Raw genomic sequence first — 15,798 nt, forward strand, 5'->3', positions numbered from 1 at the left:
GTCAAATGGGTGAAAGTCAACAGCCAAATATGTAACGGCACATTGTGCGAAGTGCCAGGAATTAAACAAAACAGGAAATCATGACGGAGTAGGGTAGAGAGAGGGAAAAAAGGCTGCATGGAAGGCCTAAGAACGCAGACACTTACATGGAGACCTGAAGGATGAGGAATAGGCAGCTGTGCCCAAACTGGAGACATGAACATTCCAGAAGAGGGAGCAGTATGGGGAAAGGCTCCAAGGGAAGTAAGAGCCTGACATGTTTCAGTGGGAAGACCAAAAGTAAAATTTGATGAAAAATAGCAAGAGACAAACCAGATAAAGTAGGGGGTATGGGTTTTACTCTATGTGCAATGGGAAGTCACTGAAGTGCTTTAAGCAGAGAGTTATGTAATCTGATTTGTATTTCTTAACAATCTGGCCGCTGTAATAAGAGGATCGTGGGAACAAGAGTGGAAGCAAGGACATCGGTTACAAGTTACAATGATGTGTAGGAGCTGAGGGTTGTTTGGACTAAAGTACTGTGGTAAAAAGTAGAGTCAAGATACACTTTGGTGATAGAATTGACAGACTTTCTGACAGACTGAATGTGGGGGACTACAAAAGAGGAAAACTAAGGATGACTTCCAGGATTCTAGCTGGTGTGACTGGGTGGGTGGAGGTGCCATTTTCTAAAACAAGGAAGACTGGGGGAAGGAACAGTTCCGGATGTGTGTGTCACTGTTTATTTTTAACACATTTTGTTTGAAATGCCTGCAACATGTGTAAATGGAAATGTCAAGTAGGCAGTTATATATTTGAATCTACAGCTTTCTAATAGGAAGGCAGGACAAGGAAGTTTGTGGAAAGAGCCTTAAAAATGACACAAAGCCTACACGTTGAAAGAAAATGTTATGCCTGGCTGGGTTATTCGGAGGAACTGGTGGGGGGAAGTTGACATTTGAGCCAAAAGAGAACATTCCAGACCAAGGGAATGGAAGAGCAAAGGTGGAGGAGAAATTCTCAAGGCAGGTTCAGACACTGAAAACTAGTTCAGCTTGGATGGAACAAGGGTTGTGCTTGGAATGTTAAACAAGGACTCTAAAGCTCGCAGTGACAGCGGATGGGAATTTGTATTACACTTGCTTGGCAATGGGGAGCACTCGCAAGTCTCTGAGCAGAGGCATAACCTGATGAGGCCACTAAAAGTAATTTACTGGTCGCAAATAGAGTGGATGGAAGGAGTAAGAACAGGAGGAAAGGGGGGCCAGGTAAGAACCTATTTCACGTTTTAAGGCATGAGATAGTAAGGACCTAACTGTTGATCGGGGAAATGAAAAGTCAAAAGCTAAATTATGAGACACATTTGAAAGGGTAATTATGATTATGTTAACCTAACAGGACAGAAGGAGGCACCCACTTTTTTCTTCCAGATGTCTTTTGCCTCCACCCCATATAAGCTCTGGGAAAGCTGGGTGACCCTTTTTAATCTCTCCACTGTGGCGCTGAGCACTGGTTAAAGAAGGGTTCTCATGCTGTAAATAGGTAACAAAGACGCAGTTCCGGCATCACAGTAAACGGACTCACACACGTTAACTGTCTCAGGAAATGGGCTGAGAGTACGCACTAGTAGAGAGGAGTTAACTTTTTTCCAACCTTTTTGTTTTAAAGCCCAATTACCTGGACTCTTTCCTACCTTGCCCCTCACTCACCCACCACTCACACACGCACATGCTCACTCTCCTACAGGCCGAAACTTCAACGCTCTGCATGTTTTCCCACACCACCTTCCAACTATATTGTCTGTATCTGTTTAAAGTCCCCACCTTTTCATGGCCACCATCTGAACAACAAGTATCACTGACACAATAGCTGAATACATTCCTCCTTTCCCGGGAATATTTACATTTAGACAACCGGGTCCTTCAATATCACCGCCCCACTATGTGACACGAAAATGAACCAGGTGGCAGGCAGTCCGCAGCTGCGGTGAGGGGAGGGCAAGGGGACCAGGAGTATTGTTCAGTTCTCGTTCTGATGGTGAATCCTGGCTCTGGCCTCCCCTCACTCCTGACAGTCTCACCAGAGTACCTATGAGGGCCTTCCTCTCCGAGGAGGTAAAATAAGCTTAGGAGAGTCTTCCGAAGTAACCCTGCAGAGAAAAACAGAATATCCAAAACATTGCTCTGCACTGACTAGTCCCACTGCAATTGCTTGATCCCATCTACCCACCCCTTCTTTAAAATCTCTCCTTTACTTCTTCGTTTTCACCGCTGGTATATTTTTATGTGTCCATTATTCAATGTCTTATGAAGAGTACCTTGAACTCTTTGGAGGGTACTCTTCCAGGTACTATATAAATATAATAAAGTAATGAATAAACAAAATGTCTACTTTTACAAGAGTATAGGTTTTACTACTTCTGATAATATGAGATCAACTCTGTACTCTACACTAGATTCAGGAGTAGGTGGGTGGTGTATTCCAAGGGATATCACATAGATCTCCCTGCCCTAAAACAGCTCCCCACTACCTGAAATCCCAGTTTGGTAGTAATATATATATGTTTCTTAAATTTGAGCGCTGAGGATTTTTTTCAAGGAATTCACATCAAAATGCAAATCCCACATGACGGTGGATAGATGGGTCATGCTTCAGCCTTAGTTCCCTTTCCATGAGCCGATCACTTCTGCCAAACACACATATTTTTTATATTGTAGCACTTTCCGTGCTTTTGTTCATGCTATTTTTTCCAGAGGTAATGCTAAGTATAACGAATTATAAATATAAAATTATATGTTAAACAGAGTCTTGCATCTGATATCTAAATCCAAACCTACTCATTCTTTTTTAAAACAATTTATTCTTTGCAACATAAGAAGAGTAACAGGTTTATTATAGAAAATGTGAAAAAGACAGGAAGACAGCAAGAAGAAAAAATGCCAACCACGGTCCTACCACCTAAAGAATGCCCACCGTTAACAGCGTGGTCATGCTCGTGCTTTAAACACATCTTAGTTTAGGTCCCATTTCTGATGTGATGCCTTCCTTCAACTTCCCTTCCTCCACCCCCTGAACACCTCTGTCATATGTGTACCACTCCCTTGTACAAGTTATTTGACCTGGTGTGTGTCCTGTTTTTCCAACTAGGTTGTTAGATCCTTGAAGGCTAAAACCATGAGTTATACTTCTTAATTTATTCCCAAACACCTACTGCGTTGGGCCCAATATTTGCTGGCTGATTTCACCTAAATGAATACAAACCATTTCGGAAAGGGTATAAAACGGGCCGAGTATCTACGTCATGAAAGTAACAGCTTTTGGGTCACCTGGCTTGGTGACTATTGCTTTTCTGTTCCTGGAAGTCCTCAGAGCCCATTAACTAGCCTCTTTCTCCACACCAAAACTGAGTAAGAAGCAGAATATGATCCAGGATTTACTCAAAGATTTTCTATATAAGGCATAAAGGTGAGAGGGAGAGGGAGAATGAAGAAGAGAAGGGGAAAGAGGGAAAGAAAGCAGGAGGGAGAGAGAAGAGAGGAGAGAAGAAGAGAAGAGACAAGAGAGTAGAGTAGGGTACAAGAGGGTGTACAGAGTATTAAGTCTGGTGTTCAATCCAGTATGTGGTTTGCCTCCAGCACCGTGTACAGGATCCCATCCACTTGTTCTGAGTCAAACCCGATCTCACGAAGCTCCAAGTGAGGGAGGACAGAAGTAAGGAGATAGCTGACGTGGATACGCAGCCGCGTAAGCTTTGCCAAAGCCCTGTATGATGGAGTGAGGGGGCAGAAGAGATGACATGAAGTCATTAGCCAACAGAACCAAATGAAGCTCCTTAAAAACGGGCCTACGTTTCTCAACAATTAGGTTTCCATTAGCTAGACAGAAAGAAGAAAGTGCAGTGCCACCGCGCGCGAGGAGACTGACTGCAGCTCTCTAAGTGATTCCTCGATCTTTGGTGGCCTGTGCATTAATTAAGGCTTCTGCCCTTATCTAAGGCCAGTGACTGAGGGTCCTCAGGGACGCTTCCCATTAGCACTCACAAGCTTATAACTAAACCCTGGTAATTAACCTTTCTAGGTCATCTCCCTCTGGGGTCCGGTAGGAGACCTGAGCCTTCTGCAGCACTTCTAGGTGTGTCTCTGTCTCCTTCAGTTTCTCTTTGAGCTCTTGCTTTTCCTCCTTGGTTCTCTCCAGCTCAGCCTTCAAAATCTGGAATTCAGCTTGGCGATAGCCCATGTGTTTCTTGCTCCAGTACAAGCCTTCTGTCTCCTGGGTGGTATAGGTCACCAATTCGTTTTGGACTTTCTTGAATTCAGAACGCCAGTGATTCCTCTCCTGTTCCAGCTCCTCTACCTGCAGTCCAAGAAACACATATTCAATGATCCCCACATGCTATGGGAGTGCCCCAAACTGCCTCTAGTAAATTCACCCCACGATTTCTCTATCCACTAATGGCCTTCACAATTCCCGAATATGGGAGGGAAGCCCATTTGGGCTCATTCAATCTGAGACACAGCACAGAATGACTCAGTGGCTTCTTTCGTTTAAGAGCCTCAGAACACGAAACCATCAGAGCTCCGACTGTCTGTTCCCGTGGTTAAAATGAGGTCTTCTATCCCAGTGGTAAGCGCTGCCCTAACCTTTTGCTGGAACAGATTCCTTTCGGCCAAAACACGTTCCAGTTTTTCTGTGGTTCTTTTCAGTTCCTCCAGCTCTCTTTGGTTCTTGGTCTTTGGCATACTGCGCCCTCCACTCGCCTCATAACCTCGGTCCTTCTCCCCAGCGGCCGTGGCAGGGGTGGTGAGAGAGGCCACAGAGGAATAAGGCACTGGGCTCCAGGATTCAACTGACTTTCTTCTCTCAGAAAGCTCCTCTCTGTTAAAAGGGATCAACTGAATGGGAGCTCCTGAATCTCTAACATCTTTTGCGACACCCACAACAGCTACAAAAGGTCCCTTGTTCACTTCCTCCTTGTTTATCTTTGTGCTACCTCTGTTAGACTCTTCTGCTACCAATCTTGGCATCTGATCTTCTAATTCTTCAGGGAGCAGGGACCCCTGGTGTTGGTCGTGGGCCCCTGAATACAGCATGGAGACCTCCCTACTCTGACTAGTACTCTTGCTTGCTTCTGGGTATTCTGGGGAAAGGTAGGGCGGTGTGCTTCTCTCGGAACTGGATTTATCATGGCTGTTCTCCCCTTCTGGGTAGGCGACAGCTGCCTCAACCCTCCTATAAGGGCGGGGCATGGAATAATCTAGAGGAGGTGTTGTCCTCTCACTCTGGAGCCTTCTTCGTTTCTCTGCCGGCTCCTCTCCCAGGATCCATTTGTACTTACTGCAAGAAGAGGAAATTAAATTTTAAGCTGTCACAATACAAGCTAAATATATTCTTATCCTGTGGAGCCTCTCCCCAAATTTCCCGCATTAAAACTGACTCAAGCTTTTATCCGCAGAGCATTTCAGGTTGGGAATACAACTCAATCCCCAAACTTAAACCCTTCGACTCGTGCAACCTGCTGAGACAGCAATCACTCTGAAGGGAGAGCTGAGATCAAAAGGTATGAGAATCAGCATCCAGATATAACAAAACCAGGTTGATTTTGGTAAGAATTCTGAAAATAGGATTGAAACCAGCCTGACTTAGAGGAGTTTCCAAAATGCAAGGAAAGGCAAAAAAATACACACGCAAAATCCCCTAACACGAGAATGGAAAAAAAAAAAGGTCATAAAAAGCTCGGCAGAGTATGTGGAGGAAAACTGAGCCAGCTCGTTAATTTTAACATGTCACAAAAACCTTACAGTATCAAAGACTTACGCATATTTTTTATATTGCAACAGAACACCATACAGTTCATTTGCCAGCCAACTGGACTGTGACTATTGCCCATTATTCACTTGTAAAAGTTAATTAAAACACAGGGTGCTAGTCAGGAACAAACAAATTGAATCGGCCAATTCAAGTCATTTCCCTCTTAGGGCAAAAGAACTCCCGTGTCAGGGCAAACAGGCACTCCCTCGTTTCTTCAGGAAAGCACAGGACAGTAATCTTGAGTCACCTTCCATTTCTGACTGCTAGGTACACTGACTGTTGGAGGAATTAACAAAACAAACTGGTGCCATGAAATCCGTAGGCATGATTTTAAAATGCAGTAGGACAGGGACCCCCACCCCAAGTTTTACCCAGATCACTCTTCTGTCTTCTCTGCACAAAACCAAAGAAGCTTCAAGGTATTAAATCAACTCTCAAATTTTCAGTGAGAAAGAGTCGGGCATGTTATGGGCCACCTCACCATATTTTGAGGCCACTCAGTTTTCTCTGCAATTTTTGAGAACATCGGTAAGACATCTCAAACCTTAGCTTCTTACAGCACCCTGAATATTCTTCAAAACCATTGTTCACTCAGAAAGAAAACTGGTCTGCATCTTGATAGATCTTGTTGTGCCAACCTTAGGGGGAAAGCCAAAGTATCTGTGGGCAATGTGAGAACACACAGATCCATCCACGTAGCACGTGTGAGGGCCGCTGCGGACGGCCCGCCTAGCTGCAGCGCTGAGAAAGACAGCAGAACAGTTGGTTCACAGGTCTTCATGACGGAAGGGTATGGGATACTACACAGCAACACCCAAAGTTTTATGAAAGGCAGCGAAAGTCAAACTATCTGCCTTCTCTTCGTTTTCCCACCTCTAAGGGTTCTGTCCTTAATTCTCTTCTCTTCTCTCCCCTTATTTTTCTTTGGTAATCTCATACAACCTCTTGGCTCTAACCTCTGGTTAGTAACTCGAAAGTCATTTCCCCAGCCCTGATTTCTAGTACGGAATTTCCAATTGCCCATCACTCATTCTTTCCTGCAGGTCCCACTGGTACCTCAGGATGTATAAAACTGGCCTTTCCATTTTCATCTTAAAACCTGTTCCCTCTCCTATGTTTCTGATGTTTGTTATGACACCAGCAAACACTCAGTAATTTCATATAGGGTTCTACTAGTATCAATACTCAAATTCAAGCTCACCTTACCTCTCCTGAACTATTTCAGTGGCTTCCTCCAGTCTCCCCTACTCTCACCTCCAGATCACCCACTGCCACGTTAATCTTCCTAAGGCGATGCTCTGATTGTGTTATACCCTTACTTGAAATCTTTATGTACTGCTCCCCACAACAGAAAAGCTCAAATGCCATAGCTTAGTCCATTTGGAGTGGACTCCGAAACATAAGAAACATTTGTTGAACACTTACTCTGTGCCAGACAGTGTGACAGGTGCTTAATGTGTGTGGTCTCATTCCATTTTCCCAATAACGCTGAAGTAGGTGGTGGTATTACCCACAGTTTTTGAAGAGGATGCTCAGACCTAGAGAAGTTCACTTTCTCAAGGTCATGCAGCTAGTCAGTGGCAGATCTGGGACAGAACTTGGTCCTAGCTGCTCTCTCATTCCCTGCCTTCAAAATCACCAGCTAAAATAAATGCCCCATGATTTCTTCTGCTGCTTCTTTTGACTGGAATGCCCTTCTCCTACCAACACTGCAAGTCTGAGTCCAGCTCAAATGATACTTCAGAATTCCCAAAGCACCTTAGCTCTCTATTTTAATGTATATCACTTTTTACAGCGTGCATATCAGTCTCTTCTAAGTTCCCTACTAAAGTACCAAAGTAGAAACTCCTTGACCAAAGAAAGTTTAACTTACTGTGCTAGATGGGAATGAAGGAACAAAACCTTGCACATAAGAGGAAATCAAAACAAAACTACTATGTGAATGAGAAAAAAAACAGGTGGATTTTACTTATTGGTTCTATAACTACTTACTAGTTTTGTAATTAAAGTCTGGTTCTTCCCTTTAGGGATTGATTCTTATTCTAGACCTGTAGTCACTCAGTTTAGTAAGGATTAATTTAGGGTTTGAATAGCAGGAATTCTTTTCCAACTGCATAATTTCTTCTCATTTTCTTTCTTCTTTTTGTCATATCCCTCAAAGGTCTGTCTGCAGAGGATCAAGCTGATATTTTGATAGGGATTGCATTGAATATGTAGCTCTATTTGGGGAGTACTGCTATCTTATCAACATCACATCTTCTGACCCATAAACACGAAATGTCTTTCCATTCATTTAGGTTTTCTTTATAGTTTTCAGTTCCCAAGCCGTACTTGTACTTCTGTTAAATTTATTCCTAAATACTTCATTTTTGAAGCTACTGTAAATAGAATTATTTTGCTGTTTTCTTAAATTTTTGGTGGCTATTTATTTGAAGTATAATTAACATAGTGTTACATTAAAGTGTACAATATAATGATTCAACAATTCTATACATTATTCAGTGCTCATCAAGATAAGTGTATTTTTAATTCCTTTACCTATTTCATCTATTCCCCTGCCACCCCTCCTCTGGCAACCACCGGTTCATTCTCTGTATTTAAGAATCTGTTGTTTCATTTGTCTTTTCTCTTTGCTTGTTTTGTTTCTTAAATCCCACATGTGACTGAAATTATATGATATTTCTTTCTGACTTACTTCGCTTAGGATGATACCCTCTAATGTTGCAAATGGCAAGCTATTGTAAACAATGCTGCAATAAACATAGGGCTGCATATTACTTATTCAAATTAGTGTTTTTATTTTCTTTGGGTAAATACCCAACAGTGGAATTACTGGATCATATGGTAATTCTATTTTTAATTTTTTGAGGAAACGCCATACTGTTTTCCACGCTAGCTGCACCAATTTGCATTCTCACCAACAGTGCATGAAGTTCCCTTTTCTCCACATCCTTGCCAACACTTTTTATTCCAGGTCTTTTTGATTCTAGCCATTCTGACAGGTGTAGGGTGATATTTCATTGTGGTTTTGACTTGCCTTTACCTGATGATTAGTGATGTCGAGCATCTTTTCATGTATCTGTTGGCCATTTGTATGTCTTCTTTGGAAAAATGTCTATTCAGGTCCTGTGCCCATTTTTAATCAAGTTATTTGTGGGTGTTTTTGGTGTGTAAGTTCTCCATATATTTTGTATATTAGCTCCCTTATTGGATATATAATTTGCAAACACCTTCTCACATTCAGTAGGTTGCTTTGACATTTTGTTAGTTTCCTTTACTGTGCAAAATCTTTTTATTTTGGTGTAGTTCCAAAAGTTTAATTTTGTTTTTGTTTCCCTTGCCTGAGGAGACATATTGAGAAGAATTTTCTATGGCTAATGTCAAAGCTTTCTTCCAGAACTGTTTTAATTTCTGTTGTTTTTTTCAAAGAGCTGATTTTTGTTTCCACTGATTTTTCTGTATTGTATTTCTACTCTCTATTTCATTTCCATTCTGATCTGTGTTCTTTCTTTCTTTCTGCTTGATGTGAGTTTAGCTGGCTCTTGTTTTTGTAGTTTCTTAAGTGGAAGTTTAGGTTATTGACTTGAGCTCTTCCTTCAATTTTAAAATGAGCATTTACAAATATAATTTTCTCTTGGAGTGCTTTAGCTTCATCCCATACGTTTTGATATACTTTGCTTTCATTTTCATCTTCTCAAGATATTTTCTAATTTCCCTTGTGATCTCTCCTTTTACTCATTTGTTATTTTGAAGTGTTGTTTAACAGCCACATATTTGTGAATTTCCCAAGTTTCCTTCTGTTGTTGATTTCTAATTTAATTCCAATGTGACTGTGGTACATCCTTTGTATATCAATCCTTTCAATTTGTTGAGGCTGTTTCATGGTCTAACATATGGTCTAATCTGGAGAATATTCCATGTGCACTTGAGAAGAATATGCACTGTGCTTTTCTAGGGGTGAAGTGTTCTATACATGTCTGTCAGGACCAGTTGGTTTATGTCATTCTTCAACTCTTCTACTTCCTCGCTGATCTTTTACCCGTTAAGGAAGGTAGGGCAATGAAGTCTCCAACCATTATTGACATCTATTTCTCCCTTTGATCCTGTCTGCTTTTGCTTCATGTATTTTTGGGGCTCTGTTGTTAGGTCCATATGTAGGTATAATTATTACATCTTCTTGATGAACTTTATCATATATAAAGGAACTTTATCTTTTTTTTGTTTAAAATCTATTTTGTCTTGGGACACCTGGGTGACTCAGTTAGTTAAGTGCTTGACTCTTGATTTCAGCTGGGTCATGATCTCACAGTTTGTGAGACTGAGCCCCACGTAGGGCTCTGTGTTGACAGTCTGGAGCCTGCTTGGGATTCTCTCTCCCTCTCTGCCCTTCCCCCACTCATTCTCTCTCTCTCTCTCTCTCTCTCTCTCTCTCTCTCTCTCTCAAAATAAATAAATACAAACTTTAAAAAGTCAAGTCTATTTTGTCTAATGGTACCATAACCACTCCACCTCGTATGGTTGCTATCTGCATGGTATATCTGTTTCCATCCTTTTATTTTCAACCTTCTTGTATCTCTGAATCTAAAGTGTGTCTCCTGTATATCTGAATCTTTAAAAAATCTAATCTGATAATTTGTGTTTTGATTGGATAGTATAAACTCGTCATATTTAACATTATTATTGAAATGACAGAATTTACATCTGCTACTTAGCTTTCCGTTTTCTACATGTGTCATGTGTTTTTTGTTCCTTCCTCTACTGTGTTTCTTTTTTATGTTATGTGGATATTCTCATTTAACATTTACAAATCTAAAAATACATTGCTATAATTATTATTTTATGTAATGTTATATCTTTTGAGGAAGCTGAGAGAAGAAAGCAGAGCCTTCACATATTGATAATGTTTACAGAGTTTGCTAAATCAACCTTCTTGTTTTTCCATTTTAAGTTTTCTTCATTTTTTACTATGGTGTTATTTCCTTACTCCAATACTGCTTTGCTCCCCACCCACCTCTTCTGTGTTGTCATTGGCAAGTATTTTACATCTGTAGATCAGGCCAATAATAAAGTTATAGATGTATATAAAATTATATACAAATATATACATATTGCTTTGTGAAATTATTAATTAAATTAGTTAAGAATAGAAATAGGAGGGGTGCCTGGGTGGCTCAGGTGGTTAAGCATATGACTTCAGCTCAGGTCATGATCTCACAGTTTGTGGGTTCAAGCCCCATGTTGGGCTCTGTGCTGACAGCTCAGAGCCTGGAGCCTGCTTCAGATTCTGTGTCTCCCTCTCTCTTTGTCCCTCCCTCATTCATGCTCTCTTTCTGCCTCAATAATAAGCATAAAAAAATTTTAAGAAAAGAACAGAAATAGGAAACTGCCATTATATTGGCTTTTATAATTAGATGCCACTGCAAGTGCTCTTTTGTTTCTTCATGTGAACTTGGATTAATGTCTGGTATCACTTGTTTCTAAGCCTAAAAACTCTCTTGAGTATTTCTTGAAAGGCGGTTTTGCTAGAAACAAATTCCATCTGCTTTTGTTTATGTGCAGATGTATTTCTTTCACCTTCATTCCCTTAAAATAGTTTTACTGGATTTAAGATTCTAGCCTGACACTCTTCTTATACTACCTTGAATATGTGATCCTACTGGCCTCTAGTTTCCAGTTTTCATGAGAAGTCAGCTATTAATCTTACTGGGGTTCTCCTGTACATGATGAGTATTTTTCTCTTGCTGCTTTAGAGATGTTCTCTTTGCCCTTGGCTTTCAATATTTTCACTATGCTATGTCTGGTTGTTAATCTCTTTGGACTTGTCCTATTTTGAATTTGTTGAGCTTCATGGATGTGTAGATTAATGTTTTTCACCAGAGGGGAAGGTTTCAGCTACTGTTTCTTTGAATATTTTTTCTACCCCTTTTCTTCCTGTACCTCCTACTCTGCATATGTTAGTATACTTAATGGTGTCCCACATTCATTTCGAGGCTCTGTTCATTTTTCTTCATTCTTTTTTCCTCTCTGTTCTTCAGATGGCATAATCTCTAACTGATATATCTTCAAGTCTGCGGATTCTTTTCTGTCAACTGTAATGCACTGTTGAGGCTTTTTAGTGAAATTTTCATGTCAGTTACTATGCTTTTTACCTCCAGAATTTCCATTTGGTTCTTTTATATATGTATTTACATATAAAATATATAGACAAAGGTACAGATATAGAAACAGATATAGATGTAGGTATAAATCATTTCTGTCCCTTTACTGATACTCTCTAGTTGATGAGACATGGTCTCTTTTTAGTTCTTTGAACATATTTACAATGGCTGCTTTCAAGTTTTTGCTAAATCAAACCTCTGGGTCTCTTCAAGAGCAGTTTCTAATATTTGCTTTTTTTCCTGTGTACAGGTCACACTTTGCTGTTTCTTTGCATGTAGAATAAATTTTTTGTTGACAACTGAGTATTTTTTGAAACTTTTTTTAAGTTTCTTTACTTATTTTGAGAGAGAGAGAGTATCTGCAGGGGAGGGGTAGAGATAGAGGGAGAATCCCAAGCAGGCTCCACACTGCCAGCACAGAGCCCAATGCCGGGATCGAACTCATGAAACCACAAGATCATGACCTAAGTGGAAAGCAAGAGTTCGACGCTTAACTGACTAAGCCACCTAGGCACTCAGATCTTTTATTTTTTTTAAGATTTCTTATTTTTAAGTAATTGCTAGATTCCATGTGGGGCTCAAACTTACAACCCTGAGATCAAGAAACTCATGTTCCACCAACTGAGCCAGCCAGGCATCCCAACAACTGGATATTTTAGATAACACAATACAGCAGCCCTAGATACTGATCCCATCTCCCGGAGAGGTTGATACTGTTGTTGTTTGCTTGGTTGTTTATTTAGTGACTTGGCTGAACTGACTCCATGAAATCTATTTCCTTTACAGTATGCAGCCTCTGATGTTCCTGTTCAGATTTCTTCTTGGTTTTTATCTTTTACCTGGCAACCTAGGAGTCACCCTTGGGTCAGCATAGGGCACATTACTAGTCAAAGATTGTGCTTAAGTCCTCTTAGCCAGTTAGATTTTTATCCTTTGTTGTTGGATGTTTGTGTGGCTTGGTGGCTGCGATCACAGTTCAAGGAATCTGTTTCTATCCTATATTCAGCCAGGTAGTAGCAGCTTGGATTTTTCCCTTTCTAGTCACCTGTGAGTGGGCACAACTTTGAGCGTGCACACAGTCTTCTACTCCACCAGGAAAGTGTGATTTATCTTTAAGCCTGGTTTCCTAGGAATAACCCCTGGGTCAGGAAAGCTTATTGTTCAGCCAGTGGTTAAAGGCTGTGCTTAAGCCCTTAGAGCCAGTGAGAGCCCTGTCCTTTGTTGTTTGATCTGTGTGAGGCTCGAGGACTGCTTTAAAGTCCACCTTATGTCCTAGTTTGATTGCTCTTGTGTAAATGAAGCCTTGGGCTTATGCCCAGTTTTCCTAATCCTAGGGCTGACCACCATCCCAGTCTTCCTGACTTTTTCCTTGGTATTCTCTGTTATCAAACTTCTAATTGCTCAGTCATCTTGCTTGTTGTAACTTGTATCATGGAGCTCCGAGTGTCTTCTTAATTACTGCTCACCAAGATTTCCTTTTTTTTTTTTTTAATTTTAGAGAAAGAGAGAAAGAGCACAGGCAGGGCAGGGGAGAGGAACAGAGGGGAAGAGAGAGAATCTTAAAACAAGCTCCACACTCAGGGCAGAGCCTGACGTGGGGCTCAATCCCACCACCCTCGGATGATGACTGAGCCGAAATCAAGAGCTAAACGCTCAACTGACTCAGCCGCCCAGGCGTCCCTCCCATTATTTTTGACAATGCTTTTAGGAATGGAAGTCTCCACGATCTGTTCCACATCAAGTCAGCTCCTCTTTCCCTAAGCAGAGCCTCAGTTCCACTGTGCAGAAGTGGCATAAAGAAAAGAAAATTTTCTTTATGAATGGGAGCTGGGTAAGGTTTTTTGGCTTGCTTCTTCAGGCATGAACTTCTGCCCCACAAGCAAGCTGGGGCTAGAGCAATAGATCAGGATTGTCAATATACTGTCCCGAGGTGAGTGCTTTGCCCCTGAGTAGGGGCTGTGAGTCTGCCTGGAATAGAGCTTCAGCACGACTGGCGGGGGGGCGATGAGAAGTGTCAGAAGCCTGCCCCTCCCAGGTGAAACCATAGTTGTAGGCTGGGGGCTAGGGAAAGGGAGAACCGCCAACTTCTTGACCATTCTCACCTGGATTAGAGCTCCCCGAGAAGTTTTTGTAAAATGCAGCTTGAAGGTGGGTAAGAGCAAGCTAAATAGTGAAGACTGTTGCTGTTGTTTCTGCAATTTCATAGATTTTGTTGAATAAATATTTATGTGCTGTATTGCTTCTAGGACAATTTCTAGGAACTCTGAATGATTGTTTTGCTCTGTTCAATAATATTTTCCAGTTAAATTGTTATTTGTTCTTGAAAGAGTCCATCACACTCCTCATTTCTCTGTTCTGGAAGTTGCTCTCAAAAATCATCTTTTAAAATATTAATACTAGCGGCTGAATCGACCTTACTAATTTATCAAACTGTTCTACTTCTACCTGTATTTGTTGTTTCAAATATTCCCTTAAACGTACTAGAATGTCTTTCTTCCTCTTCTTCAACTATCACAGTGTCATTTGGATGGTATTTTTTGTTATCCTTTTAAAACATGCACTAATTATAATTAGCCTTTGACATACTGTTTATTCAAGGGATCTCTAAATATCTAAATAAATTACAGGTACGAATTCTCTCCTTTTCTCATATGCCAATGGATCCTTTAGACTTTAAGTTTGTATCACACATATGAAAAATAGCATATATTGGAGATCCTCACATATATAGCTTTACCATAAGCTCCTTCATCTTTTACTCCATTACTGCCTTAGAGCATTGCCTTTCAGGGGCGCCCGGGGGGCTCAGTCAGTTGAGTGTCCGACTCTTGATTTTGGCTCAGGTCATGATCTCACGGTCTGTGAGATCTCGCCCTGTGCTGGGCTCTGTGTTGATAATGCGGAGCCTGCTTGGGACTCTTCCTCTCTCTCTCTCTCTCTCTGTCTCTCTTTCTCTCTCTCAAAAATAAACAAACAACAAAAAAGAACATTGCCTTTCATTCATCAAGCACTCAAATATATGCAGAATGAATAAAGAAAAAAGGAGTATTTTCTTTAACAAAAATAAGCTAAATGATTATGCCTGCCTACATGCTGGGTGAACCTATTCTTTACTGCAAGTACTCCCATCCCCTTGCTAGTTTGTGAAAACTCACAAAGGTATTTCCAATGGCACCTCTGGGGCCCTGTACCCTGCTAGAACTTTTAAAACCTCTCTAGGATAGTGTAGGCTTTATTTTATCTAGAGCTGTACTGCATGACCCAAGGAGCCTTATCAGCTTTAGGTTTTGATAACAGGGACATGTGTAACTCCTGACTAAACCTATTATTTCAAACATTGTTTTGCCAAGAAAACCTTGTAAATTTGACTGAACTCTTGTGTACCTTCATTTTTTCCTATAAAAAGGCAGATTCTGCAACCAATCTGAATCCCTTTATACATGTAGCTGAAAATGACATAATCATTTTACTGACCTTACGTAAACATAACATTAGCAGCAGCAATGATCACGTATCTTTTTCCCTTGAAAGAATATTATCGTCAAATTAAAGTTACACATGATTGAAGTACTCTACCTATCCTCTATAGCCAAAACCCAAATCTCAATACAGCAGCTCCAGAAAGAACTCATACAGAAATCCCATTAAAGACTGATGAAGTATGCCACCCAATGGACATACTGCCATACTGCATTCATAAAAAACACCTAGGTATCAGCATTTGCAGTCTCCTTCAGATTACCAGAAATCACTCTAGAGTAACAAAACAAACACTGAAGCAAAAAGAAAAGCCGTCACAGCAGAGAAAGAATAGTCTTCAAGGGCAAGGAAATGTTGATACGTCAGTGGCAAT

At 40.8% G+C, this 15,798-nt stretch overlaps 1 protein-coding gene across 2 annotated transcripts in view; it reads right to left on the reverse strand.

Moving 5' to 3' along the window:
- Positions 1 to 2,819: 2,819 nt before the first annotated feature.
- The window catches only part of MORC4 (MORC family CW-type zinc finger 4), a 51,582-nt gene continuing 38,603 nt past the window's right edge, over positions 2,820 to 15,798 (reverse strand). The window contains exons 15-17 of one of the 2 annotated variants that reach the window (XM_029929993.1): positions 4,620 to 5,313; positions 4,049 to 4,332; positions 2,820 to 3,741 (exon numbers count right to left, since the gene is read on the reverse strand). In XM_029929993.1, coding sequence (XP_029785853.1) covers positions 3,588 to 3,741; positions 4,049 to 4,332; positions 4,620 to 5,313 — 1,132 coding nt within the window. In that variant the 3' untranslated portion in view covers positions 2,820 to 3,587. The remainder of the gene's footprint in view (positions 3,742 to 4,048; positions 4,333 to 4,619; positions 5,314 to 15,798) is intronic. The other variant, XM_029929994.1, reaches the window with a different exon arrangement.

This window comes from Suricata suricatta, chromosome X (genome assembly GCF_006229205.1).
Source record: "Suricata suricatta isolate VVHF042 chromosome X, meerkat_22Aug2017_6uvM2_HiC, whole genome shotgun sequence".
Taxonomy (NCBI): Eukaryota; Metazoa; Chordata; class Mammalia; order Carnivora; family Herpestidae; genus Suricata; species Suricata suricatta.